This window comes from Pelodiscus sinensis, chromosome 1 (assembly GCF_052426305.1).
Source record: "Pelodiscus sinensis isolate ZL-2025 chromosome 1, ASM5242630v1, whole genome shotgun sequence".
NCBI lineage: Eukaryota > Metazoa > Chordata > Testudines > Trionychidae > Pelodiscus > Pelodiscus sinensis.
The window spans coordinates 252,428,269-252,454,334 of NC_143052.1; the positions used below are offsets into that span (position 1 = coordinate 252,428,269).

At 42.8% G+C, this 26,066-nt stretch overlaps 1 protein-coding gene across 1 annotated transcript; it reads left to right on the top strand.

Moving 5' to 3' along the window:
* Positions 1 to 677: 677 nt before the first annotated feature.
* Positions 678 to 25,509, top strand: LOC112545687 (maestro heat-like repeat-containing protein family member 6). Its single transcript, XM_025184354.3, has 15 exons — positions 678 to 805; positions 5,473 to 5,625; positions 7,660 to 7,814; positions 8,131 to 8,296; positions 11,605 to 11,774; positions 14,472 to 14,606; positions 14,736 to 14,850; positions 15,164 to 15,307; positions 15,667 to 15,846; positions 17,749 to 17,904; positions 18,314 to 18,406; positions 18,748 to 18,850; positions 19,501 to 19,566; positions 22,857 to 22,938; positions 25,364 to 25,509. The coding sequence occupies exons 2-15, from the start codon at positions 5,494 to 5,496 to the stop codon at positions 25,389 to 25,391; spliced, it is 1,725 nt and encodes a 574-aa protein (XP_025040139.3). The 5' UTR covers positions 678 to 805; positions 5,473 to 5,493; the 3' UTR covers positions 25,392 to 25,509.
* Positions 25,510 to 26,066: the final 557 nt, after the last annotated feature.

The following is a 26,066-nucleotide window of genomic DNA, read 5'->3' on the forward strand; positions in this document are numbered from 1 at the left end:
GGAGGTTTCATCGAATGACATGTTCTTTACTAAAGATTAACCTTCAAGTCCTAGAGACCCCAGGACAATCCTGGAGAACTGGCAACCCTACCCTCCGGTTCCACCTGCCCTCGCCCCGCTTGGAGCTGCTCCCAGCCATGCTGATCCCAGGAGCCTCCTGTCTGCTGTGCAGAGGCGGGGTCTGATGTCAGATTATCAATATACCCCGCCTTGTATCTGGCCTTTGCTGATCTGAGGTGGGGGAGGGAGGACAGAAATCTGTGGTGCTGCCTCTGGGTCATATGTGAGAGCTGCTGGCTGCTGCTGCTGCTGCTGCTGCTGCTGCTGCTGCTGCTGGACTGAACCAGCCTTAAGACCAGTGAGTGCTGAGCTTAAAGTGACAGCACACTGTCTCTCACGCCTTCAACACACACACACACACACACACACACACTGCCTCTCTCTTTCATACCCCTACCACACACATTCACCCCCCAGCACACATTTGTCTAATTGTTTAAGCTTCAGCAGACAACTCTCTTGCTGAGGCAAAGGGATAGCACAGTGGCTTATGGTTCTGGATGTCCTGAGGAGACTGTCACACCCTCAGTAACAGACACCTGGCCGTTGCCGTGGTAACCACAATACTTGTGACACAAGTGAGTCCATTGTGCCATGCTCAATGGCATCTTGACTACGAGGGAGGTCCTTCTAGCCCAGCCCCAAGTGATCACTTTACTTCCACTGAGGCAAATGCTGCTTTCCCAATTGCAGAAATCAAACTGGAGACATACAGTTTTACTCAGCACCCCGTCATCTCAGACCAGTAAGTGGATGGTCCAGTTTACCCAGATGCTTCGACATACTTCCTGCATGCCCCCTGGCATGTACTCTGCTGATCCCATCAGCCATCATTTGTCCTGCTGCTCTCTGGGTGGTAATTACTGTCAGTTTGTGACTAACAGTCAGGGTCTGCCTGGCCTTTCCAATGTTGCTTTCCATTCCTTTTGTAGCCTGGCCATCTTTGTTGTGAGTGAATATTGCATAGGGCTAAAAGCTAAGCTAAGAAATACTGAACAGCTAAAGGAATGAGTCCTGTAGCTGGGAATGGTAATAGACTCGCATCCTTGATAGACTGTGCATAGAATGGGGACATATACCAACTTTTAATAGTTTGTGGGGTCACATTGTGGAACTGTTTTCTTGGTAACCATGCTACATGTGAGTGATGTTCCTGTCCAGAGTGCCCTGACCTTGGAGCCCTGCACTACTACCCAATGTATATTGATGGTTTTTACTCTCTCTAACTTTCTATTTTTCTAATTCAATCTAATCTGATGTCATTTCCTTCAATGCATCACCACTCATGCAGTTTGCACTTGGCTGCTTCCCCTAGTTCTGTAGCTTCCAGGAACTATTTACCAGGTTGATGCCATCCTCAGTGTTACTTGCCAACAACAGACAGCCTTTTCCAGACTAAGGGTACATCTACACTAGCCCCCTAGATCGATCTAGGGAGGCTAATGAGGCTATTTAAATATCCCACACTTGATTTGCATGTTCCTGGCCAGTAGCCATTTTAGAAATTGACTAGCCTGAAGTAACTGCCTGTGTCTACACGTGACAGTGAAATGGGCTTCCGATTTAAAGCCCTAAATCGAATTAGATGGTATTCCTCCTGCAATGAGGTTTACCACCCAATTCAAAGTCTAAGACGTACCCTTAGACTTTATTGAATGCCAGATTTACTGAGGTAGCTCTGAGTTTCCTAACTGAGAATAATTCCTAACATAGAATTTGAAGTAAAAATTCTTCCAGATAATGTATCTGTGAAAATTCTTCACCTAAACATACCCAATATTTGAGCAGACAGAAGTGTTCCGTTGGAATAGCAGTTAAAAACATTAAATTATAAGCTTAGAGTTTTGAACTACATTGTTAGTGAAGTGGGAATTTGAATTACTGTAACTCTAGTCCTTGTCTGGATGAAGAAATGTTTGTTATATAGTACCACACATGTTGGCACTGGAAGCATTCAACAGCTATCTGTGAGTCAACTGTTCCAAAACAAAATAAAATGCTAATCATTAATGGCAACTCTAATATTTTTGGATACCCTGTAGAATCATATTTCCATAGCACATTAGTCAATGTGTCCCTTTGAGTTTGAAACAAATAGGAAATATTTTAGGTGAATATTGTCTTAGTATATCAACTTTTAATTAATATAAATTAATATTTGGAAATAAAGTTTCAGAGGGGTAGCTGTGTTAGTCTGTAACTAGAAAAACTTAAAAAACAACAAATAGTCTTGCAGTGCCTTATAGATTAACAAAAAATATAGATGGTATCATGAGCTTTTGTGGGCGCAGCCCACTTCTTCAGATGAATAGTGTTTAAGGGTTTGGTCCAGTTTTCAAATAAATATCACAGAGAGGGGATAGGAGGGGTGGGGAGGAAGTCGAGGAAAAAGAAAAAAAGAAGTGGGGAAGAAATTGTCGGTTGGAATGTCCATGTTAAATGAAGCTGATGAGAATACTTAGTACTCACTTTAAGTAACGTTTGTTTGATTTTTTATGCCGTTAGGATGTGGAATGTAGCAGCCCATCTAGCCAATTTCTTTCCCCTTTTTTTCTTCTTTTTTTCCTCCTGTTCCTCCCCACCTGCCTCCCCCCCATATCCAGTGCTATTTATTTGAAAACTGGACCAACCCCTTAAACTCCATTCATCTGAAGAAATGGGTTGTGCCCATGAAAGCTCATGATACCATCTTTTTTTTGTTAGTCTCTAAGACTATTCATTGCTTATTTGGAAATAAAGACATTCTCATAACCAAAATATAGCTGCTGGTAGAAAATGTAGGTTACTAACATAAAAAGAGAGAGATTTAAATATACCACACATATTTTTAAAAAATCAATTAATACCACTTTATGGTAAGTAGGTAAGAATTATTATTTCCATTCTATCAAAGAGACACTAAAGCATCGATAATTTAGGGCCAACATTTCACACTTGAATGCCTGAAGTTATTCAAAGTTATCATAATTACAGATAATAAGAATGTTGGAAGGGATTGGAAACCTTGGTTTCAAGGTTTAACCCATCTCTAATTATTGGAGATTAGAATGAGACAGAATGTAGAGGTCAGATTATCCCACATCTACTTACTGCAGGATTTTTTCACCTTCCTTTTGGGCATCTGGTACTGACCACTGTCAGAATTTGTCTTCACATAGCCCAAAATCGATCTACCGAGGTTTGATTTAGTGGGTCTAGAAAGGACCTGCTAAATCAACTATTGATGGTACCCCCCTCAATTCTGGTGCTCCACACAAAGAGTAAGGGAATTCAATGGGAAAGTTTCTCCCTTCAACCTCCTGCAGTGGGGATGATACAAAAATTCTACCTAAGATACATGATACCAGATACACTATGCTGGTAGCTGGAGATGCATATCTTAGGTTGACTTTCTCCCATAATTTAGACTTGGCCTCAGAGACATCTCCTCATAGTGGGAAGAGAAGGGCAACTGTGAGGTACAAATATTCACCATTTATTATGCACATCATGGATTCTTTCCCCTTTCCTGCTCTGGCCCTCTCTCTGTATGCTGTAGGCCTTCACTTTGCCTATTTATTCAGAGAATCTTGTTTGTATGTTCTTGGTCAACACTCCTCGCACTCCAAGCTCTTTCTCTGCCCACTTAATCCTACATACAACAAAGTTCTCTCTATGCACACGTTTCCCTGAATGCTGCAGACCCTCATATTCACATAATCTATTCCTGCAGGTTTCTAGTCATCATTTGCATGCTACTGGCCCATTTTCCCTCCACACACTTATCCTGCATGCTTTGGGCCTTCTTTTTGCATACCTACATATAGTGATTACCTCATCTCAAAAAAAGGTATCTTGGCATTGGAAAAAGTCCAGAAAAGTGAAACAAAAATTATTAGGGGTTGGAACGGCTGCTATATGAGGAGAGATTAATAAAACTGGGACTTTTCAGCTTAGAAAGAGGATACTAAAGGGGGAATGTTAGAGGTCTATAAAATCACAATTGGTGTGAAGATGTCAAATAAATAAATGTATTTACTTGTTCCCATAACATAAGAAACTAGGGGTTACCAAATGAAATTAACAGGAAGCAGGTTTTAAACAAACAAAAGGAAGTATTTCTTCATGCAATGCAGTTAACTTGTCGAACTCCTTGCCAGAGAAAGTTGTGAAGACCAGGACTTTAAAAGGATTAAAAAAAGAACTAGATAACTTCATGGAGGCTAGGTCCATCAATGGCTATTGGGTAGGAAGAGTGTCCCTTGCCTCTATTTGTCAGAGGCTGGGAATGGGTGACAGGGAAGGGATCACTTGATGATTACCTGTTACGTTCATTTCCCTCTGGGGCACCTGGCATTGGCCACTGTCAGAAGACAGGATAGAGGACTAGATGGACCTTTGGTTTGACCTAGTATGGCCATTCTTATGTTTCAAAAAAGATATATTAGAAATTGAAAAAAATACAGAGAAGAGCAACAAAAATTATTAGGGGTATGGTACAGCTTCCATGTGAGGAGAGGTTAAAATGACAGGGATTAATCAGCTTGGAAAAGTAACAGCTAAGGGGGTATATGATAGACAGGGCTCGCCGAACTGTGGCGAGCCCCGCTCGTGAGCTGCACTGTCCGGCGATCTGCGCATGCGCAGATCGTTCTGCACATGTGCAGATCGCCCGAACCCGGCTCTTCCGGGTTGCAATCTACTCGCCGTGGGCGAGTAGATTGCATTATTTGTCGAGCCCTGATGATAGAGATCTATAAAATCATGAATGGTGTAAGAACGTGAGTAAGAAAGTATTATTTGCTCCTTTTCATATCACAAGAACCAAGGTGTCACCCAATGAAGTTAACAGGCAACAAGTTTAAAACAAATATACGGAAGTACTTCTTCAGGCAATGCACTGTCAACCTGTGGAACTCTTTGCCAGGTTACCTTACAAACAGTGTCGGATTAAGGGGGGGGGGAGCTAGCCGGGCAACTGCCCGGGGCGCCAACCTATGGGGGGCGTCTGATTGAAGTGGTAAGGGGCATCGTGTGCCCAGGGGCGGAGCCACACATGCGCCACACACCTGCTGCCCGGGGCGCAAGTATGGCTCGGTCCAGCACTGATTACAAAGGTAAAAAATTTACCTGGGGTTAGAAAAGAATTAGATACATTTATGGAGAATGGGTCCAACAATGGCTACTAGTCTCAATAGTCAGGGATGCAACCCCATTCTGTGGGCGCCCCTAAGCTTCTGACTGCCAGAACCTGAGTCTGGATGACAGGGGACGGATCACTTGATGATTGCCCTGTTCTGTTTATTTCCATTGAAGTGCCTGATATTGGCAATTGTCAGAAGACAGGATACTGGACTAGATGAAACATTGCTCTGGTCCAGCATGGCCATTCTTATGTTCTTATTTACAAAAGGCTTTCCCCATTCCTTTCAGATCCATAAGGAATCTGGCCCCATGGCTACAATTACCAGTCAGATCCTTGCAGCTGTGGCTGGACTGAGAGACACAGTGAAAATCAATGCTCAGGCAGCAGCAGTAATGTTGACCTCAGTCCTGAAAGAGCAGAGGAATAATATAAAAGAAAAGGTAAGAGGCTGTGGAAGTTAAAAGTGCTCTTTTCTGGATCTAGAAGATGGAATTTGCATTCCTTGGCATCTCTGGATGTCTTTCTCTTTACAAGTTTACAGTATGAAGCACTGACTCAGGATCATCTTTTTAAAAAGATAATTCAAACTCTTTCCTCAAGGACTGTGCAGTTCTTCTGCTTAAAAGATAGATGAGCAAATCCTTCCTATGTCTGTCTATGAGTATTTTTATTCTGTTTGTACAAAACTGCTGTCTACAAACAAGAAAGTGTATCTGGAATAACATATGTAAATTGTAGTTGGCAAGTTGATCATCCAAACTTTAAACCAAGCATTTTTAGGGAATTGAGATAGTTTAATTGACTTTTATTTCTTTTCACTGCTTTTCATTTCTACTGCCTCCTTACATTTCCTAAATCTGGATGTGACTGGAAGCAGAAATGCCAAAATAACGCAAAAAAAAAAAAGCCATAATTGCGGTCTTTGCAGACTCAGCAGAAGCAGGAAGTACCATAAATCCAATAGTAAACCCAATTTTCAAACTCTTAAATCCAGTTTTTCAGACACCAGAGTTTCAGATAGTTAGAATGAGGGCATGTCTAAACTATAGGGGGTTTTTTCAAAAGAGGATATGCAAATTTGCAGAATTTGCATATCTTCTTCCGATCTCACTTTCAAAAGAGGATCTTTCAAAAGTGAAAGTAGTCTGGACGCATTTTTTTCGGGAAGAGCAGGGTTTTTGGGTTTTTTTTTAAAATGAATGAACCTGCACATCTACCAATGTAATATACGCCATCATGTGCCAACAATGCCCCTCTGCTATACACATCGGCCAAACTGGACAGTCCCTACGTAAAAGAATAAATGGACACAAATCAGATATTAGGAATAGCAATATACAAAAACCTGTAGGAGAACACAGTCTCACTGGACACACAATATCAGATCTAAAGGTAGCCATCCTGAAGCAAAAAAACTTCAAGACCAGACTCTAAAGAGAAACTGCTGAGCTACAATTCATCTGCAAGTTTGACACCATCAGCTCAGGATTAAACAAAGACTGTGAATGGCTTGCTAACTACAAAAGCAGCTTCTCCTCTCTTGGTATTGATACCTGGAGATCAGCTGCTAGAAGTGGGCCTCATCCTCTCTGTTTGAATTAAACTCGTTATCTCTAGCCTGATTCTGGCCAGCATATTTATACCTGCCTCTGGATATTTCCACTACATGCATCTGATGAAGTGGGTCTTTGCCCACGAAAGATTATGTCAATTGTCACACACAATCAGGATTACTCAGAAGCCAACAATTACAATGATGACACTGGGTGAACTGGATTAGAAAATCTTCCCATATTTGTCCTTTGCTTCCTTATCAAGGCCTAATCTTCAAAAATACTTAGGGCTCCTAACTCCTGTTGAAACCTATGGAAGCTGAGGGTGCATAGGTTAGCTGGTTAACTTGTAATCATCACCTTTAATGGGTGATAATTACTGGTTCCAGTGAACCATTAACCGGTGGAGGCTGGAGCAGCTCCCTGCCTGCAGTGGGCAGGGAGCTACTCCAGGCTGCGGGGAGCCCACCACGGACAGGGGCTGCTCTGGTTGTCCAGAACAGCCCCTGTCTGCAGTGGGCCTGGCACCCTGCAAGCAGAGACTGCTCCGGATGACTGGAGCAGCCTCTCCCTGCAAAATTCCTGGTCCTGCTGCAGACAGAGCCAGGGTGGAGCAGCCCCTACCTGCACCAGGGGAGGGGATACTCCAGTGTACGTGCCCATGTCCCTGTAATCAGTTAACCGTTTAAGCAATTAAACAGGATTTTACATCTCTAATTTGCTTATTACCTCATATCATAAGAGCTTTAGTTTTTCTGACCCCTGGAGTTGCTTTATTTGCTATTTACCAGGGAGAATTCTGTAACACCATGAATCAGTTCCACCCAGACACTCACCATTGCTACATTCAGACATAAACTGGAAGGGGAATGAAACGACAAAAGAAACGGACTCTAAACCAGTTTTATTATTTTTTTACAGGTGCCAGAGATCGTGGATATTATTTACTTCCACCTGCAGGCAACACAGGAGGACAGTGCCAGGCAGGCAGCTATGGGGGCTGTGTGTTTACTAGCTGAGAAGCACACACAAGAAGTAGTCTCAGCCCTACTGAGAGTCTCACTCCCATGTGACAGGTAAAATTGCTGCCTCTCTCTCATTCATGGTTCCAGAGATGTCTCTTGGATACAATACCAAACCGAGAGGAAGATGTCTGATGATGTCTGTCAGCTTTGCTATGGTGCAGACTCAATACCTTCTGCTCGCTTCTGTTAAAGATTACACATGATCCCCTTTGCTAAACTTATGTCTCAGATCCCAGCAGCACTACTTGAGGACTAAGGTCCAGTTCCTTCACTGACCTCCACCCATGGGCATAGCCCTGCTTACTAGCTCAGTACTACTGTGAAGAGATCTAGTAAATCACATGCTCCTGTGTTTTCCAATCTGCAGCCATGTCAGTCAGCTATGGGAAGCCCTTGGCAGAGCCAAAAAGCCTGTCAGCCTCCGGGTGCTTGCTGAGCTGCTAGCGATGCTAAAAAGAAGACCCTGCCTTGAGACGAGTGAAACCTCTGGGTTGAGCAGTAGCTTTGAGGATGCCTCTATTTTGCCTCTAGCTGTAAGTAATAACCAGATATTGTCATCATCTATTCCCCAAGCTTCTGGCACTTGTCTATACAGCTCTCAAGGAGTTATGTACTGCATGGCAACCTATACAGTGCACTCTCATCCCATGGAAGAGGGAAAGAATCAGCAGATATGATCTCCTCCTGGGTCTTTCCAGTTCAGCTCTGAGACAGTGGTTTTTAGTTGTAGCCAGAGAGAGGCCCCCCTGTCACATCCATCTTGCTTGCCCCCTCCAAGATGCCTTAGAGCACACAGGGCACAGAGAGCAATAAAATCAGCATAGTCTTTGATGCTTTGACAGAAGGCCTGGATATGCTGGCTCATCGTGACCCTGGATAACTGTAAACATAGATAAGAGGGTGATCAAGCCAGTCATTGACCAAGAGGCTACAGAAACTTCCCTTGGCTAGCACTGATATTGATATGATCACACAACCATCCCGGGAGAGGAATCTCCCGCTGAGTAAAGAATGCCCAGTACTCCTAATTTAGTTATCTCTCTCTTACAAGTGTAAATTACGTTCACAACTCCCTTGTAAGAACTGGCATCACAACGACGAACCAGCACAATTTGGCATCATAGATAAGAAAGAAAATAAGTGACCCCACGGGTATAAAGATGGGCCCAGCAGCATACTCACTTGGAGTATCAACACATCAGCTGCCTGCTGGTCGGGCTAGGTGATTGACTCACGAGGTCCACATGGGGATGCCCAGCCTCGTATTCATCTTTACGAGGAATTGAGTGACCGATCCTGGCCTGACACGCTAGAATCGAGAGACGAAGAAGGGAGTAAAAATTGTACCTGTATGTGTCCTTTTCTCTTAGCGCATGCATAGAATTAGAGCTCTTTAAAGATTAAGCTGTCACTTGGTACCGTTATTTTATCTTCCTTTTCCTTTGTAACCATATTAAGACCTGTATTTGCTAGCAGTTAAGAAGTAGAACAATAGCCACTGTAACCGTACGCTTTATAAGTCTCTTTAATAAATCTGTAACTGTTTAAGCTTTAACCTGACTCCTTCTGTTGCTGTAACAGAACTAGACACAATTAAAAGAACTAGCCGGACAGGAGCTAGACGCAGTAAGAACTGGGCATTGGGGTTCTGCCGCCTCCACGGGGCAGACCCTTGGGGAACCTGTCAGCTTCTCCTGGCTAGCAGCTAAAGACTCAGGTGTAAAACTTTGGGGCACCCGTCAGCCTTCCTGGCTGCCCGCTGTGAAGGGACCCTGTCTTAGCAGTTGAAGACTCGGGTGTTTAATAGGGCTCACAGACCACACACTACCCCGGCCACAGGCTGACATTACTACTGCAGGAGACTTACCACAGCTGAGCCACAAGGAAGGAGAAACTGAGGGTAGGAGAAATTGACCTGCTTTGCATATTGGGACTTTGTTTGGGGTCCTTAGTGATGGATAGAACTTTTGGGGACATTTAGAGCCTCAATTTATAGTAAATTCTGAGTAAAATCTCCCCCTTCCCTCCTCATCACCTCCTTCTGCTGCACAGTTTTGGGAGTTCATTGTAAACACTGGCAGAGAGTCAGAGACCAGAGTGGGAGAAGATTCGGTCAGGTATTATTTGCTGAGACTTTTTGTCAATGTTTGGACTTGGATTACTATGTAGCTGAAGAGTCCGGGATTATTGGAGTGACACTGGGGAAGGACGAATCCTGAGAAGGGGTAGAGTTCTTGTCTGGACTATTGTGGCAAGGCCTGCTAAGTGTTTGTTGAAAAGTGTTTGTTAAATTTAATCCACCTCTAAACTTTTGCTAACATATTTTATGTGAGCTGGGGATCTGAATTGAAGTGATATCTAAGACTATGTCTACACAGTAGTGTTATTTTGGAATAACAGGTGTTATTCCAAAATAACATAGTCCACGTCTACACACAAGCATTTATTTTGACATAATGTTGAAATAATGTTGAGCTGAAGGACTGCTTACTCTGACTCCTGTAATCCTCATTGTATGAGGAGTAAGGGAAGTCAGAGGAGGAGTGCTCTCTCTCAAAATAACTGCTGAGTAGACAGTGTGAAATAACCTATTTCGACTTAAGCTACGCTATTACTGTAGCTCAAGTTGCATAGTTTATTTTGAATTTAGCCCTGCTGTGAAGACGTGCCCTCATTGACATAGCTGTATAAGCAAAAGAAAGCCCTAGGTTTGAATGTAATTATAACAGTAAACAGCACTTTTACAAGAATAGTTTACATCTCAGGAGGACTGCAACAAGCTATGCTAGGAAAAGCACAGTTTTGCTGGTATGAGATGCATTCACATTAGGCGGTCTTTGCTGGTATATGATACTGGATTTATACTGGGAAAATGCTCCTACTGCAGACCGGGTCTTAGTTTAGCTAGAGAACCAAACAGCCTGCAAGCCAGGGAAACAGAAGAAGGGTCCATGTTACTATAGCAACAAGGTAAGGCCACCCTCCACAAAGCAAGACAATGTTCAATATTATGGTCAGCAATGTTCCCTGTAAGATGTGTGCTTGTGCAGCTGCTCAGAAGAGATTCAAATGCTGCCCAGCTGATAAACAGAGTTCCCGCAACTAGGCTTTTTGTTTCTATTGGTGGGGCACAGTTGTCCATATCTTGGTGCATATACAAATTTATTCTGAACATTCATGGTAAAGATTAGAGGGTCAGTACTAAATATCTGAGTTTGGAGATCCATGTCTTGAAACTCAGAGATACAGTACAGGGCAACAGGTCATTCAAGTCCTTGCCAAAGCCATAACATCTTCCTCATCTTTTCCTGCTTGTCTCTCTTTCTTTGTCCAAGCCATTAACCTTACAGGAGCATAGGACATGAGACTTTCAGTGAGAGAATCACTAGGAAACTAGCCAAGTAGGGCTCATGTCATACTGCAATGCTCTGGAACACCACTCTGGCACTTTGGGTAATACTCTGGTACTTCTGGTAATATCACTTATGAATGATAGTTCCAGAAGCATGTTCTCACTCTTTTCTTTTCAGGACTCTCACACTGAATATGAAGCATTATGTTCTCCCTTCTAGGACTGGGTGCTCTGCTTCCTCAGTATAGCCAGTCCCTGAAGTTTATGAAACAAGTAATGAGGATGCAAATCAAAGTTGGGCCTATGTAGCATGGCAGTGCAGTGTGCTGGCTACTCTCATAACAATATTTCAAGGAACACGGTTTCATCTTCTGTGATTTATTGTGAGCCAGGAGAGGAACTAAGCATATTTGTGGCAAATTAAAAATAACTGTTGGGGGGAGGGGGATTTTGAAGTTAATTTTGTGTCTATTTTTTTATCTTTTTCAGACATCACGGGCCCTGTGCATAATATTCAGTAACAAAGAATGCCTGGTGCCTATGGGTGCTTTTTATGTATCTGTGTTAATCTTCCTGATTATTCATCTGCATTACCTGGTGAGCTTCCCAGAGGTTGTGTACGGCTGGGAGGACAGGTTCCAAACATCCAGCTTTGTGAGGTAATTACTGACAAAGTGCTAACTAGGTGGATAATCTTATTGTTGTGAATCATCATCATCATCATCATCAAAGTCTCAGTGGTAATCCATGGCCTCATAGTTTGAGATCCTCTGGACCAGAAAAATGTCCTGATTTAGAAACTCTCCTATGGGATGATCTTAGTAGGGAAATTATGAAGAGAGTGTTTAGGACACTCCGCTTAAAAGACAATTCCCCAGACCAATCCCCTGGAAGAATATTTCTGTTAGAGCAATCTCTCAGAATAATGCACCATGATGGGTTTTAGATAAGAGGCTTTAATTAATGCAAAAGAAACACTATCAATATTTAATGAATGTTCTTTGGAGGATGGGGTGGGAGGAGGCTAATCTATGTATGGGTTTTTTTAAAAATGCAAATAACAAGCACAGGATTAGAATGTCTGGAAATAGAATCTCTCCTGCTTCATCTTTTCTGGTTGTTCTCATTTTGATACCAGTATCCACTGCCTTCTCTGCTTATTTGTTTGGGTAAAAGGTCTCATGCACTGATTGCCAATGATTAATTAATAAAAACATTAAAAAGCCATAAGATGCTTCATTAAAAAAACTGACATGAAAAAGAGAAATGTTTCTAGCATAGCGTGCCAGGCCAGAGATAATCTAGAGATAAGAGCTCTATGGATATCTCTACACTGCATTCCTCTTTTGAGGGAGGAATGAAAATGCAGCTGAGCGAAATTGCAAATGAAGCTCGGATTTGAATTTCCCGCACTTCATTTGCATAATCGCGTTCGGCCGCTTTTTTGAAATACCCTGTTTCAAAAAAAGAAACACTGTCTAGATGCAGTTATTTTGAAAGAAAACCCTTCTTTCAAAATTACCCTTACTCCTTATAAAATGAGGTTTAAGGGTAATTTCGAAAGAAGGGTTTTCTTTCAAAATAACTGCATCTAGACAGCGATTCTTTTTTCGAAATAGGGTATTTTGAAAAAGCAGCTGGATGCGATTATGCAAATGAAGCATGGGAAATTCAAATCCGCACTTCATTTGCAATTTCACTCAGCTGCATTTGCATTCCTCTCTCAAAAGAGGAATGCAGTGTAGTCATACCCTATGTGACACATAGCCAATCTTGCTACACTTGGTTTCTAGTAAATACTGGGGAATTCTTCCAATTGTGGTTTCTGGAGGTTCTTATTCCTTTGAATTTCATTTCGGTTTTTAAGTTGAGATAAACCAAAACGCCAAAAGGACATTCAGATGGAATGTTTGTGTTTTTTCTTGTTTATGGTAAAAATATGCACACACAAAAAAAGGACAGTTTGCCTCCAAAAGATAAACTCATCTTCAGCATTCTTTTCCTTAGCTTAATTAGCATGGGGACAAGATGATCCCCAGCAGATGCTTGCTATGAAACAGAGGAGCACTACCAGCTGCCCTTCACAGATTCAGAAAAGCAAGATACTCAGGGGTTTAAGTTTGTGCGTACTAAAAACTCCAAGTAAACCTCAAAGGATTCAAATCCCACACAGAGCTAAACAGATGGGTTTTGCCCAACACTTATTGCAGGTTAGTATGGTGATGCTCATAGTATTGACACCTTGGCTGTACACCAGGACGACAAACATGCTAACATGTAAACATCAATGTTAGCTATGGTGCATATATAGCTTATGTGAAGGCACAGACCCCAGGAATTTTAGCTCCAAAAACACAGGCCTGTCCTACTAGAACCAAAGAAAGTATCCAGTCCCACCACTCCCTTGTGGGGTGACATATGCTGGTATACATTTGACCATGTCTGTGAGACACCAGTCACACAATTCTCACTCTGTCCAATACAATACACCATGTGATGAGAAAAGTGGGATCAAAGTCTTATTTACAATAGAAGATATGCATGAGAGTGGTATTGATGTCTTAAGTACATTATACAGGACTATGTAGCACTTTAAAGACTAACAAGATGGTTTAGTAGATGATGAGCTTTCATGGGCCAGACCCACTTCCTCAGATCAAATAGTGGAAGAAAATAGTCACAACCATATATACCAAAGGATACAGTTAAAAAAAATACATATGAAAAGAACAAATCAAATTTCAGAACAGAAGGAGGATGGGGGGGTGGAAGGTAAATGTCTGTGAGCTAATGGTATTAGAGGTGATAATTGGGGAGGCTATCTTTGTAATGGGTAAGATGGCCAGAGTCTTTGTTGAGCCCCGCCGCGTAGACATTTACCTCCCCCCCACCCCCCGCCTCTCCCTTCTGTTCTGAAATTTGATTTGTCCTTTTCATATGTGTTCTTTTTTTTTAATTGTATCCTTTGGTATATATGGTTGTGACTATTTTCTTCCACTATTTGATCTGAGGAAGTGGGTCTGGCCCACGAAAGCTCATCATCTAATAAACCATCTTGTTAGTCTTTCAAGTGCTACATAGTCCTGTATTTTGTTTCAGCTACACCAGACTAACACGGCTACATTTCTATCACTTAATTATATTAGTTCACTAATTTAGCATCTTAGCCATAGGTCATTACATATAATACAATAAACAAAACATTTAATTGATACAACCCCTAAAACAGAAATAAATTTTAAAAACACAAAATAAAAACACAAGTTTAGCGCCTCAAGTGCTTTGCGTAACAAGATCTATGTCTTTCATATATCTCTGAATGTCACTCATCTGTCACTCTCTGGTCTTGAATCTAGCTGTACAGTGGAGGCTCTGAAAGCTGTGATGAAAAGAGAGAAATACTCTTTGATGCAATCTGTAAGTCTGGCAGGAGCCTGGGACCTTTTATCCATGCCAGAGACTTATCTGGAAGGAGTTCTCCTTCTGGCTAGGTAAGTCATAGGAGTGCTGAGTTCATCTGGCTGTGCTGGCCAACATGGTTTCTCTTTGGCATGTCCTTTGGTCCTTGGCTGATTACTCTTTCTCATCCAACAGTAAGAGTATTGATATGTGTTCAACAGAGCCATTTTAAAACACCACCGGAGCCTGGATTTTGCCGTGTTTACCAAAGTGGCCCCTCTCCTGCACCATGGGGATGACAAACAGAAGCTGACAGCAATGGCCTTGTTCACTGGGGTAAGACCTGTTTTGAATGCTTGGGATTCCTGGAACTGCTCATTCTCTGACTAGCTCAGTGAATGGGTCATCTGCTTCAACATCTCAGCGGAAACCATGGGGAGAATCTCACCTTTGTCCTACATCTTGTGTTGTCATTTATACTAGTTCAAAGTGGATGTAAAACATTGCCATTCTGATTTGGTGTGATTTACATCCCCTTTGTGCTGGCCTGAAATGGCCACATAAGGGGCATGACAACAGAGAACTAAGTTTTATATCTGATATAACCCATAGGAAAATCAGCTACTTATTATGTGTTCTACCTCTTTAGCTTCTCTCTACTGAGTCCACATACGTGACATTAAAAAAGCAATATATTCTGGGCCACCTGAAGAACTGGCATGTTGATCCAAGGCCTGCTGTCCGCTGGCTTGCTCTTCTTGGACTTGGAAATGTTGCACTTCACTTGCAGAAGGTGAGTGATGATTATTTAAACATGCAACCAAACTCTAGAGGAATGCCAAGAATATTTAAGCCTACCATGCACGCAATGAAATGAACCCAACCTATGCCAAAGCAGAATAAGAAGTGATGGAGGGAGCCAGTGAGAAATACCTGGCACATGGTCACAGCACCTCCCTGGGAATCTTCAAGAAGGAGAAAAATAACTGTCCCTCACTGTCTGCTATATTGTGTGCCCCAGCTCTATGAGGGTGAACACCCTTCCTGTATTCTGGGTATCTTTCTTCCCATCACGATGAGAGGAATTAACAATGGGATTATGAGATTGTTATTATACTTCAAGGTATGCGAACAAATTTCTGTTTCTTGCAGAAGACAGAGGTCAGAGCCCTACTTAATGATGTCCTTGAGACTTTTAATGACCCAGATGAGAAGGTAATTCTGATGGCTTTTGAGGCTGCTACCAAAATTGTCAACTGCCACAAACAGAAGGACCATCTTGACACAGAATTTGTGAAAATTGCCGGACAGCTTCACCCATTCCTGGCTGATGTAAGGTACAATGGTGAGAGAGACTGCTGAAGTTCGTGTGACTAACCTTTGGGGGATGGCAGTTTGTTACAGTGTGTGTGTAATAAAAATAGAAGCCAAATCTTACTCAGTGGTTCCTAGTTTAATCTGTTACTGCAGTGGTTTGAACACTGGTGCATAGGAGAAGCAAGTAATTCATTGAAACTAATGGAGTTATACCAGTATGAAATCTGTGTGAAATAAACCCCTTACTTCGAATTACCAGTTAAACCTCATGGAATTTAGGTTTAACTGGTAATTCGAAGTAAGGGGTTTATTTCGGAATCGCCCTTCTCTGCCGCGTGTAGACGCAGGCAGTTCTTCTGGGCTAGTCAATTTCCAAAAATGGCGACCGCCCAGGAACATGCTAATGAAGCACGGGATATTTAAATCCCATGCTTCATTTGCAATTTCAGTCGCCCTCATTAGCCTCCCTAGTTCGAACTAAGGGGCTAGTGTAGGCATACCCTGAGAGTGGTGCATCTCCTGCATTCATCTTTCACAGATACTGCACATGCTGGTGATACTACCATTGCCTTAATTCAGTAACATTAAGCACTTACCGAGTAGAGTGCTTTTCATCTTCAAATTGCTTTAAAACTTTAATTAAACTGCTCAGAAGCCCACTGCAGTAGGTAAATGTTGTTACCCTCATTTGTTTAGCCAGGAGACAGATGTTCAATGACTTCATAGAATCATAAATACTAGGACTGGAAGGGACCTTGAGAGGTCATCGAGTCCAGTCCCCTGCCCTCATGGCAGGACCCAGTACTGTCTAGACCATCCCTGATAGACATTTATCTAACCTACTCTTAAATATCTCCACAGATGGAGATTCCATAACCTCCCTGGGCAATTTATTCCAGTGTTTGACTACCCTGACAGTTAGGAACTGTTTCCTAATGTCCAACCTAAACCTTCCTTGCTGCAGGTTAAGCCCATTGCTACTTGTTCTATCCTCAGAGGCCAAGATGAACAAGTTTTCTCCCTCCACCTTATGACACCCTTTTAGATACCTGAAAACTGCTATCATGTCCCCCCTCAATCTTCTCTTTTCTAAACTAAACAAACCAAGGTCACAACCAAGGCCATGCTATGAGTCACAACAATATCAAAGTATAAGTGATCAAACCCCAGGAGAAGGAAAGTGAAAAATACTTTAAACTAGAATCATATGCCTCTCTTATTTGACTGTATTTTGGGGCCTAAATACCGTGAGTTGTACTCATACACACATGAAATAGAAACAAATGGACTGCGTCTAGACTGGCATGATTTTCCGCAAATGCTTTTAACGGATAAGTTTTTCCGTTAAAAGCATTTGCAGAAAAGAGTATCTAGATTGGCACGGATGCTTTTGCGCAAAAGCACTTTTTGCGCAAAAGCGTCCGTGCCAATCTAGATGCAGTTTTGCACAAGAAAGCCACGATCGCCATTTTTGCCATCGGGGATTTTTTGTGCAAAACAGTCTTTACCTGTCTACACTGGCCCGCTTGCGCAAGAGCATTTGCGCAAGAGAGCTTTTTCCCGAGCGGAAGCATCATAGTATTTGTGCAAGAACACTGACAATCTTACATTAGATTGTCAGTGTTCTTGTTCAAATTCAAGCGGCCAGTGTAGACAGCTGGCAAGTTTTTCTGCAAAAGCGGCTGCTTTTGCGGAAAAACTTGCCAGTCTAGACTCAGCCATGGAGTTCTTGGCTCTGGCTTTAGTACTCTTTTGATCATGCCTTTCTTTAACCTGCTGAATCAATAGAAATGTTTGATAGAGTCTGGCTTTTAGTAATTTAAAAAAAAACTCTGTCATTTGCATTATGCTATGATGATCACTGGATAAATTGCATGGAAATGCCCTTTGATGAGGTTCTTTCTTTGTCATTCACAGGAAAGGCACAAAATAAGCTGTGCTGCAGCTAAGCTTTTGGGGGATCTGCTCAGGGCCCTCAGTGGGAAACATAAATCCTTCATGCAGGAGCAAGTCCTCAACAGTATGGTCCCACTGCTGCTAAACCTGCAGCAACAGCATCCTGATGTGATCAAGGTAAATGCCACTGCCATAAATTCTACAGCACAACACTGACAAGACTGATCCTCAGACTATCCTGATAAACAACCCAGGCTGCATCATCTCACCTTTCTCAAGCTAATATCCTAAGACTTCTGATTTTCCTGCTATCACATTCTGTGCAGGTTGACAGCAAAGTGATGATTAAGAATATATTCCATTATCAGCAAGAGGATATGAATGGCTCAGAGAATAGATATCCCTCACAGACTACCTCCCTATGAACAAAAGTATGTTATAGGCCAAGGGGAATATATATGGCCCACTGAGCACTCTTTTTAATATTTATTTCAATTGGACTTCCATTTTCAGTTTGCACCTGTTTGATAACAGTATTGGTACTCATCTCTTAATGCTGGCGCCCTGCTTGTCTCATCTTTCGTAGAGCTGTGCGGACACTTTACAGGAGTGTAAAGCCTTGCTGGGATGGACTTTAAATGACAAGAGTGAATCCTGGGACAGTATCTGTGAGCACCTGGTAAGGGAATTCTGGGATTTCCTTTGTTCTGAGTGTTGCTTTTTCAGTGGCAGGGCAGGGAAAGAAAAATAACAAACAAGCTTCATTTTTAAATGGTGAGGGACTTCCAGCTCCTTCAGTATATCACCTGACATGGCTCATGAAGTTCCACACCATTGCTATCTAACATTGCTATCTTTCCACTCTTTGGAGGGTAATCCAGGCAGTGACTCTATATACTTAGAAAGTTTTGTTAGGAAAGGTTTGTACGTTGATAGGCATTAAGCAAAGGCTTGTGGGATACAGGCACTAAAGGGATGTTCACTCCTCACTAAACTGAGATTCTTCTTGGTTTTTTCCAGGCTGAGTGGTATCCAGAAAGACTATGGAGCTTCTTACACCAGGCTCAAGAGTATCTCAGAAGCCCGTGTGCTTCTTCAAGAAGAGCTGCCGGCATATTCATAGGTAAACACTGAGTTATTTGTTCTCCTCAAGCCGGCTGACAGAGTGGGAGGAAAAGGTGGCAATTGCCCTGGGACCCAGCAATTCAAAGGGGCCCAGAGGTCCTGGCTGCCAACACTGCTACTGCAACAGCTGGAAACCTGAGCCCTTTAAATTGCTGCTGGAGTGCCATGCTGCATGCTCTGAGTGACTCTGCGGGCTGGGCTACAGGGCACCTAGCTCTGAGCACCACTGAGGGCTGGCAGGGGAGGGAAGGCAGGAGTGTGGATCCGGATTCCCACAAACACATTTTGTTCAGGGGCCCACAGAGGCTGTTGGGCCTCCTTGGTCTCTTTCAGCTTCCATCACTACCCTTAACAAGTTAAGGAGTCTTGATTTCAATCACCCAAAGAGCTTAATGCTAGAGTTTAAAAATAGAAGAAACACATTGGAGCCTTAAACATGTCTTGTAACTCCCACTACCCTATCCCTAAATGCCCCAGTCTGCCCCTAGAGGAATCCTGTTCTAGAACATTGTAGCTACCTCATTTGGGAGTAAACCACTTTCCAGACATCCACCTCATTATTTAGGAGTTTGGTGGCAGAACAAAATATTAGACATTATCACTAGACAATATTAATGTCATGTGACCTTGTTTTTATTGTACCTCTAGATGTCATAATCCAGCATCTGGAAAACAGCCTACTGCAAAAGGAAGCCATGGATTTATTGCAAGGTGGTAAGTAATGACTTCCAGTTTAACACCAAGTATATTCTGTTACGGTATCTCTTTGACAGAATTAGGAAGGATGTCTTAAGGACAACTTCCCCGAGAGTTATCTAATAACTCGTCTCATCCACAAGGAATGGTATATAAGGTAGTGACTCTCAAATCTGTATCTGATCACCGGGAGTGCCAATCTTAGATTTATACGGCACGCATATGAAAACTGGAGACTTGGATTTAACTGGAAACCACAAGACTATATTATTAAAAACAGACAAATTTAACAAGCAGTACCTCAAATGAACAGATGGGGGGCAGTCCCCTGTTTACACTAATGGACCAGAAGGGGAAGTCCCTCCTGGCCCCTATACCTACACAGAGTCTACGACGATAGACGGTTGATGCAGTGCTAGTGACCTGCGACCTTCGGGCTAGTTGAAAGCCTTCAGGGAGGACAGCTAGGCGTCCCTCGTCAGCTGATCTCGATGCTAGGTGACCTACAATCTGTTGGCTAATTAAAGCCGCGGGAGAGGAACAGCCCAGGAGATCCCTCGAAGCACGGATGGAGGACGAAGACGGTAGGTTCACCTTCCGCAAAGCCCTCTGGTCCTCGCTGCCTCTTCTCTGCGCTTCGGTGCAGCTGGATCAGACGATGGAAGCTAAACTCCTTCTTATCTATCCTAACTAAACCTAAAGATAAAACCCTATCTAAACCCGACGAGCCCGACGAACAGACGCGAGGACGGCCGATAGGCATGGACCGACGCGACCTGCCGTACAGTCTCAATGACGGGAGCTATCCTAACTAAACACTACCTAACTAAATACCTAACCTAATCAGAGTAGGTCTGACCTTCCGTCAGCCTATCCCTATAAAAGACTAAATTAGACTAAATTGAGGGAGCATGACTTTCCATCAGTCCCTTCTAAGAGAGAAACCCTGTATAAGACCTCACTCATCCAACCTAGGACAACATTAATGACAATCTCACTCTCTCTCTCTCTCTCTCTCTCTCTCTCTCTCTAAACCTAGACCCGACGACCCGACGCTGTCTGACCCAAGGATAAGCCTAGGGGCCAGCAGCAACTGCTACGCAGCAAAGCCCTTTTATGCTCAACACTCATGAATATGCATGAGGGTTTGAGGTTTAAAGTGATTGGTTGGTAAAGATGCTCTTGTGGCCTGGTTCAAATTGATTGGCTTCTGAAAGATGCGTGTTATAAGCTAATTGGCTGGCACAACAGCTAATGACTATTCATAGTTCATTCAAATCTCGCCAGGTAACTGCATTGCTGTTTTCAAATCTAACAGTTACCTGTGGACGTGACAGAATGTATATTTCAAATGGAGGTCTAAAGAAAGTTCTAAGGTTTCAAAATGGAGTTTCAGACTCCATTTTGAGATATTGCAGAACTCCATTATAATTAAGGTTTTATACATAGTAAGGAGTATATTAATTCACACAACACCAGCCCTATACACTGTACAAATACTGACAAGAAGAATTTACATTAAATAGCTTACATTTGCATTTAATCACTTGATTTTACTTAAACATAGTCACTTCTGCCTTACAGTTTCCATTGCATCAATACACACAGACATCGACATATGCCTGCTTGTGAGTACACGTGTCCATTCTTTGCTTCAATGCTGGTATCTGCATATCAACCTTCATGTAACAATTGCATTTAAATTGCAAGCTGAGAACTAGCAACCAGTTATGACTTCCTGATTCTCTTCCCCAGCATAAACAACCTCCTCTACTTTTCACTATTTCTTGCAGGTTTGGCAGTTAGTACAAGTTAGATGCACCCTGGGCCAGCTCTGAACTGAATCAGGGTAGAGAATCAGGGTATCATAATTGGTTGCTGGGTCTCAGTTTCTCATCCAACCCACCACAGACTCCCTTGGACCTTGACCTGGGTCGTTGTTTGAGGAAGGGAGCCACCCATTGCTAGGCTCTCCCTTATACTCAGGCAGAGTGAGTTGAGCACCTATCCTTCTATCTTTGGTGCTCTCACTGTGCAGCAGTTAAGCAGACAGATAACCCACTCAGAATTACTCCTGGCAACCCACTGAATGAGCTTCAGATGTGGTGGTAGGAGGCAAAACAGGTAGGTGGTACCCCCTACTGACTCCCCCAGTTCAGGCACTTTCTTTTTAAAACCACAGCATATACCTCAGATAACTAAGTTACATTCATAACCAAATGCAACTTTTTTAGAAGAAAACTTCACCTTGAAGGGACATATAGCCAGTCCCTGACTTACGAACGAGTTATGTACCAAACAGTAGGTTGTAACTCGGTCTGTTTGTAAATCGGATTACATTCACTTACATACGGCCGTGCTGTTCATAAGTGTGGATTTCGTTTGTAACTCGGGTACTAGCTGTTTAGGAGGCTGGTCATAAATACGAACGGTCATAAGTCGATGCATTCGAACTCGGGGACCAGCTGTAGTTTAAAGCAGGGCTACTCAACTTTGGAAGCCCCAGGGGCCACAGTGATTCTCACAGCACATGCCGAGGGCCGCGACTTAAGTGTGGTTGTATATACATGCAAATATATATTTAAATATATGCAAATAGCTTCTTTCACACTGACGGGTATGAATACAAAAATTAAGACAAGACTATACAACACACAGACCCCTTTTAAATCAGTTCTGCTGATATTAATAAAATGCAATATTTACCCAATTTCCACCCATATGTCAGTACTTATAATGAGCAATGACAGTCCAGGAATCTAGCTACCAAAACGCATATCAACAGAAGACCATTATATTGACTACTTTTTTGGTTTAGCTCCCACCTGCAGGCCACAAACCAATGGGCAGCAGGCCACATGTGGCCCACGGGCTGCATGTTAAGTAGCCCTGGTTTAGAGGATTACAACAAGTATCCCTGGGTCACAGATAACTTAGTTATAGCCTTTTTTCACTTTTTACACATGTTTCCATTAATCATTGTCAGCTCTTCCAGGCAAGCACTTAACCTCTCCCTCTCCTCCACCATGTAGTAGTAACATGACATTTAGATAAAGACCAGGCTTTCAAAGTTCACACAAGATGAGATGAGATCAGGCTGTGCTCAATGAAAGTCACTTAAGAATAAGGGTTAAACAGAACACCCAAACAAGCAACATGTGTTGGGGCAGAAGCTGGGATGCATGAGTGATCAGTACAGGAGTCCCCAGGGCATTTGCCTCTTTATGAAGCAATTCTGACCCATCCTTTGCTCTTTGGTTCAACTTTCATGCCTTTACCATTGGAATCAGAACTCTCAATCTATACAGGTGCGAGTATTGCCACTGAGGAGGTGAAGAGAATATGCAGCCCTTTCCCAGTACCATGTGCCATGGCCTGCTGCTTCCTGTGGTAAGCTTTATCTCATTTGGTGTAATAGAAACATGCAAAACTGAGCCATGACCTCAATTATTGCCACCGTGTGGATGAAATGGATCCATGACCACAAAAGACTTAATATTCAGACTCTTTTGCCCCTGCCTTATCAGCTAAAGGAGAATTTCCAATAGTGTGACAATATTTATGCTTATAAGCAGAGCTAGACAAACAACCAGGAAAACATGTCTCAAGTAATGTGTTGAAATTTCTATCCCCAAATTTAGAAATCCAAGAGATTCACATAACTTAGAGAATGTTTTGGAAAGGATCTAACTCAAACCATTGAATGCCAGTCTTATTCTCATAGTGTCAATCTTTAAAATCACAGAACTCAGGAATAGTCAGAAGCCCTAGGTAACTCTTCTGCCAGTGGAGCCATCAGCAGCCAGGGCTGGGTTCAATATCTAGGGCTTCTTCTCCATCCATCCAACATAGAATTGGCTTGAGCCCCCATCCAGTAACCTGGGAAATTCACACACCACCTCTGGGCACCTCTAAGAAGCAATGCTTCCCCACTCACAAGCACGGAGTCTGAGAGTAGAAAATAAACTTTTAATAAAAGGGAGGGAAATAAGTTGGCATTAATTCGGAGAAACACCACAAACAGGGTTCATAAACAAAAAAATATGAGTAAAAGTCCCACTCCAAGAAGGTTGGGCAATGTCAGGTTCTTAAGTCCAGCAATCTGAATGTCCCCTTCACATGCCCAATCCTTCTCTGCATCCCACTCACAGTTGCTGCCCTTGGTCAGAGCAGACCCAGAGTTCACAGGTGCATCCACAGAGTTCAGCTCCCATCCTGAGTGGGGGCAGAGGGTAAAGAGGCATCTTATTTCTCCTCTGGTCACTTGCCAACTGCTTGCTCTCTGCTGCCACCCTGCTGGCTACTCATCATGCTGACATGACTCTGATGGCTGCTCCGTGCATCTTCCACTTACACTCTGCTGGTCATTAATCACCTCTCTCCACTACCACTGTGCTGGATCTCAATCACCATCCACTTGTTGCCATCCACTTGACTTCTGCCCATCAGTCTGAAGCGATTTCAGCTCCCCGTGATTTCAACTCCAAGTAAGCAGGGTAGAAGAAACACAACTTCAGCTCCATTAACATAAGAAAGAAGCACCTAATGATGCCTATTTAGCTCTGGTCTTTGACTGGGGTGGGGAGAGGGGAGAGACAGGTCAAACAAATGCAGGCAGAGACAGTCATATAGCCTCCTGTCCAGAATAACTTTCCCTTACCCTGCCCCCAACCTCCATAGAGCTCTGAAAGTCCAGCCTCGGCTTACCAAGGCTCTTTATGCTAACTGTGAGCCCTTTCATTTTGGAACAATTTAGCACAGTCTTACTTTTCTGTATTCCCACAAAATTATCAACATTGGTAACTGTATTTTAGCAATCTCTGCATTTAATACAAACACAGCTAATGCTGGGTCATAAATTAAGTTGATTACAATGAGCAAAATACCACTCCATCTGCTGAATATCTAACAAATCTAAGCAAAGCAGGAGCAAGCTGTATTTACATGGTCACACCCAGGGTCTCTCCCCACTTCTAGTTAGCTGTAAGGGATGTGTTCCTTCAGAACTTGTTTACGCCTACAAGTAAAATAGAGACATAAATAAACAGCACTCAGCTCCACTGTCCATTAAAATCAGTGGCAAAGCTCCCATTGATTATAAGATTGCATACTGTGTGCAGTTTTGTACCTCTAAAGCTAGAGAGATGCAGCTCATTGAGGAACCCAGGTGGGATTTTCTCAGATGCTAAAAGGGATCCATCATGTCCCTTCTGAAATCCTAGCAACTTCTCCAGTTCTCTGCTGCAGACCCTGTATCCCAAACCAACCTCTTCTTAAAAATGAGCACTGAATGAGTCATCTTTAGAATCATTGCATCTCCTGTGAGGTCACAGAAGAGACCGTATAGGATATAAGGAAAAGATGAGAGATGGCAAGTAAGATATTGGGGACAGGGAAAGGGAGGCTTCAGGGGATACCTGGGATATACTAGCTTTAGGTCATAATCAGAAAAAGATAGAGTTTCATGAAGACTTTGAGCTTTCAAAATTTGTTTTCATTCTGCATTGGGCTGAAAGCAAAGCCTTCGAAAATTTCCATGAAACAGAATGTTGTTGAAATGTCCATTTTCAGATTGAAAAATGAGGTTTGCTGGTTGGGCCCTCCCTTCTCCTCCTGACTGACAAATGTCCACCTCAGCAACCTTTCCATTAAATATGCAATGAAAATCGATACATCTCTACAACACTGCATTTTCTGTTAAAAAAAAAGTTTTCCTGTCAAATGTTTTGGCCAAGTCTAGTAAAGACTTTTTCTGTAGGAAACTGTATACGTTTTCTCTGCTGTGGTTCTAACTGAACTTTATTCTATGTTTCAGTTCTTGTGGATTTGCTGTTCGATCCTAAAGTCTCTGTCCTTAGCATCATCACCATCGACATCAGGATAGAGCAGGAATCAGTTTTGTGTGCAATTCTCAATGAAAATGATCTTCTCTTTCTTCCTAGTACTGTATTTTATAATAATAACATCCAACAATTAACAAAGAAGTCAGGGTATGTCTACACTACCCCGCTAGTTCGAACTAGCGGGGTAATGTATGCATACCGCACTTGCTAATGAAGCCCGGGATTTGAATTTCCCGGGCTTCATTAGCATAAGCGGGGAGCCGCCATTTTTAAATCCCCGCTGCTTCGAACCCCGTGTAGCGCGGCTACACGGGGCTCCAACTAGGTAGTTCGGACTAGGGTCCTATTCCGAACTACCGTTACTCCTCGTGAAACGAGGAGTACCGGTAGTTCGGAATAGGCACCCTAGTCCGAACTACCTAGTTGGAGCCCCGTGTAGCCGCGCTACACGGGGTTCGAAGCAGCGGGGATTTAAAAATGGCGGCTCCCCGCTTATGCTAATGAAGCCCGGGAAATTCAAATCCCGGGCTTCATTAGCAAGTGCGGTATGCATACATTACCCTCTAGTTCGAACTAGGAGGGTAGTGTAGACATACCCACCGTGACTGACAGTCTTTCTCTGTTAAATCTTCACATCAGAGAAATTTCTTTGTTGTTGGGAGGGGGGTGTAGAAG

What these genes read in the sequence shown, in the direction of transcription:
- LOC112545687 (XM_025184354.3), top strand. Translation starts at nt 5,494, where the DNA reads ATGGCTACAATTACCAGTCAGATCCTTGCAGCTGTGGCTGGACTGAGA. An exon ending in CAATGGCCTTGTTCACTGGG is followed by an intron (nt 14,851 to 15,163) that starts GTAAGACCTGTT and finishes CTACCTCTTTAG; the next exon opens with CTTCTCTCTACTGAGTCCAC. An exon ending in TTCACCCATTCCTGGCTGAT is followed by an intron (nt 15,847 to 17,748) that starts GTAAGGTACAAT and finishes TGTCATTCACAG; the next exon opens with GAAAGGCACAAAATAAGCTG.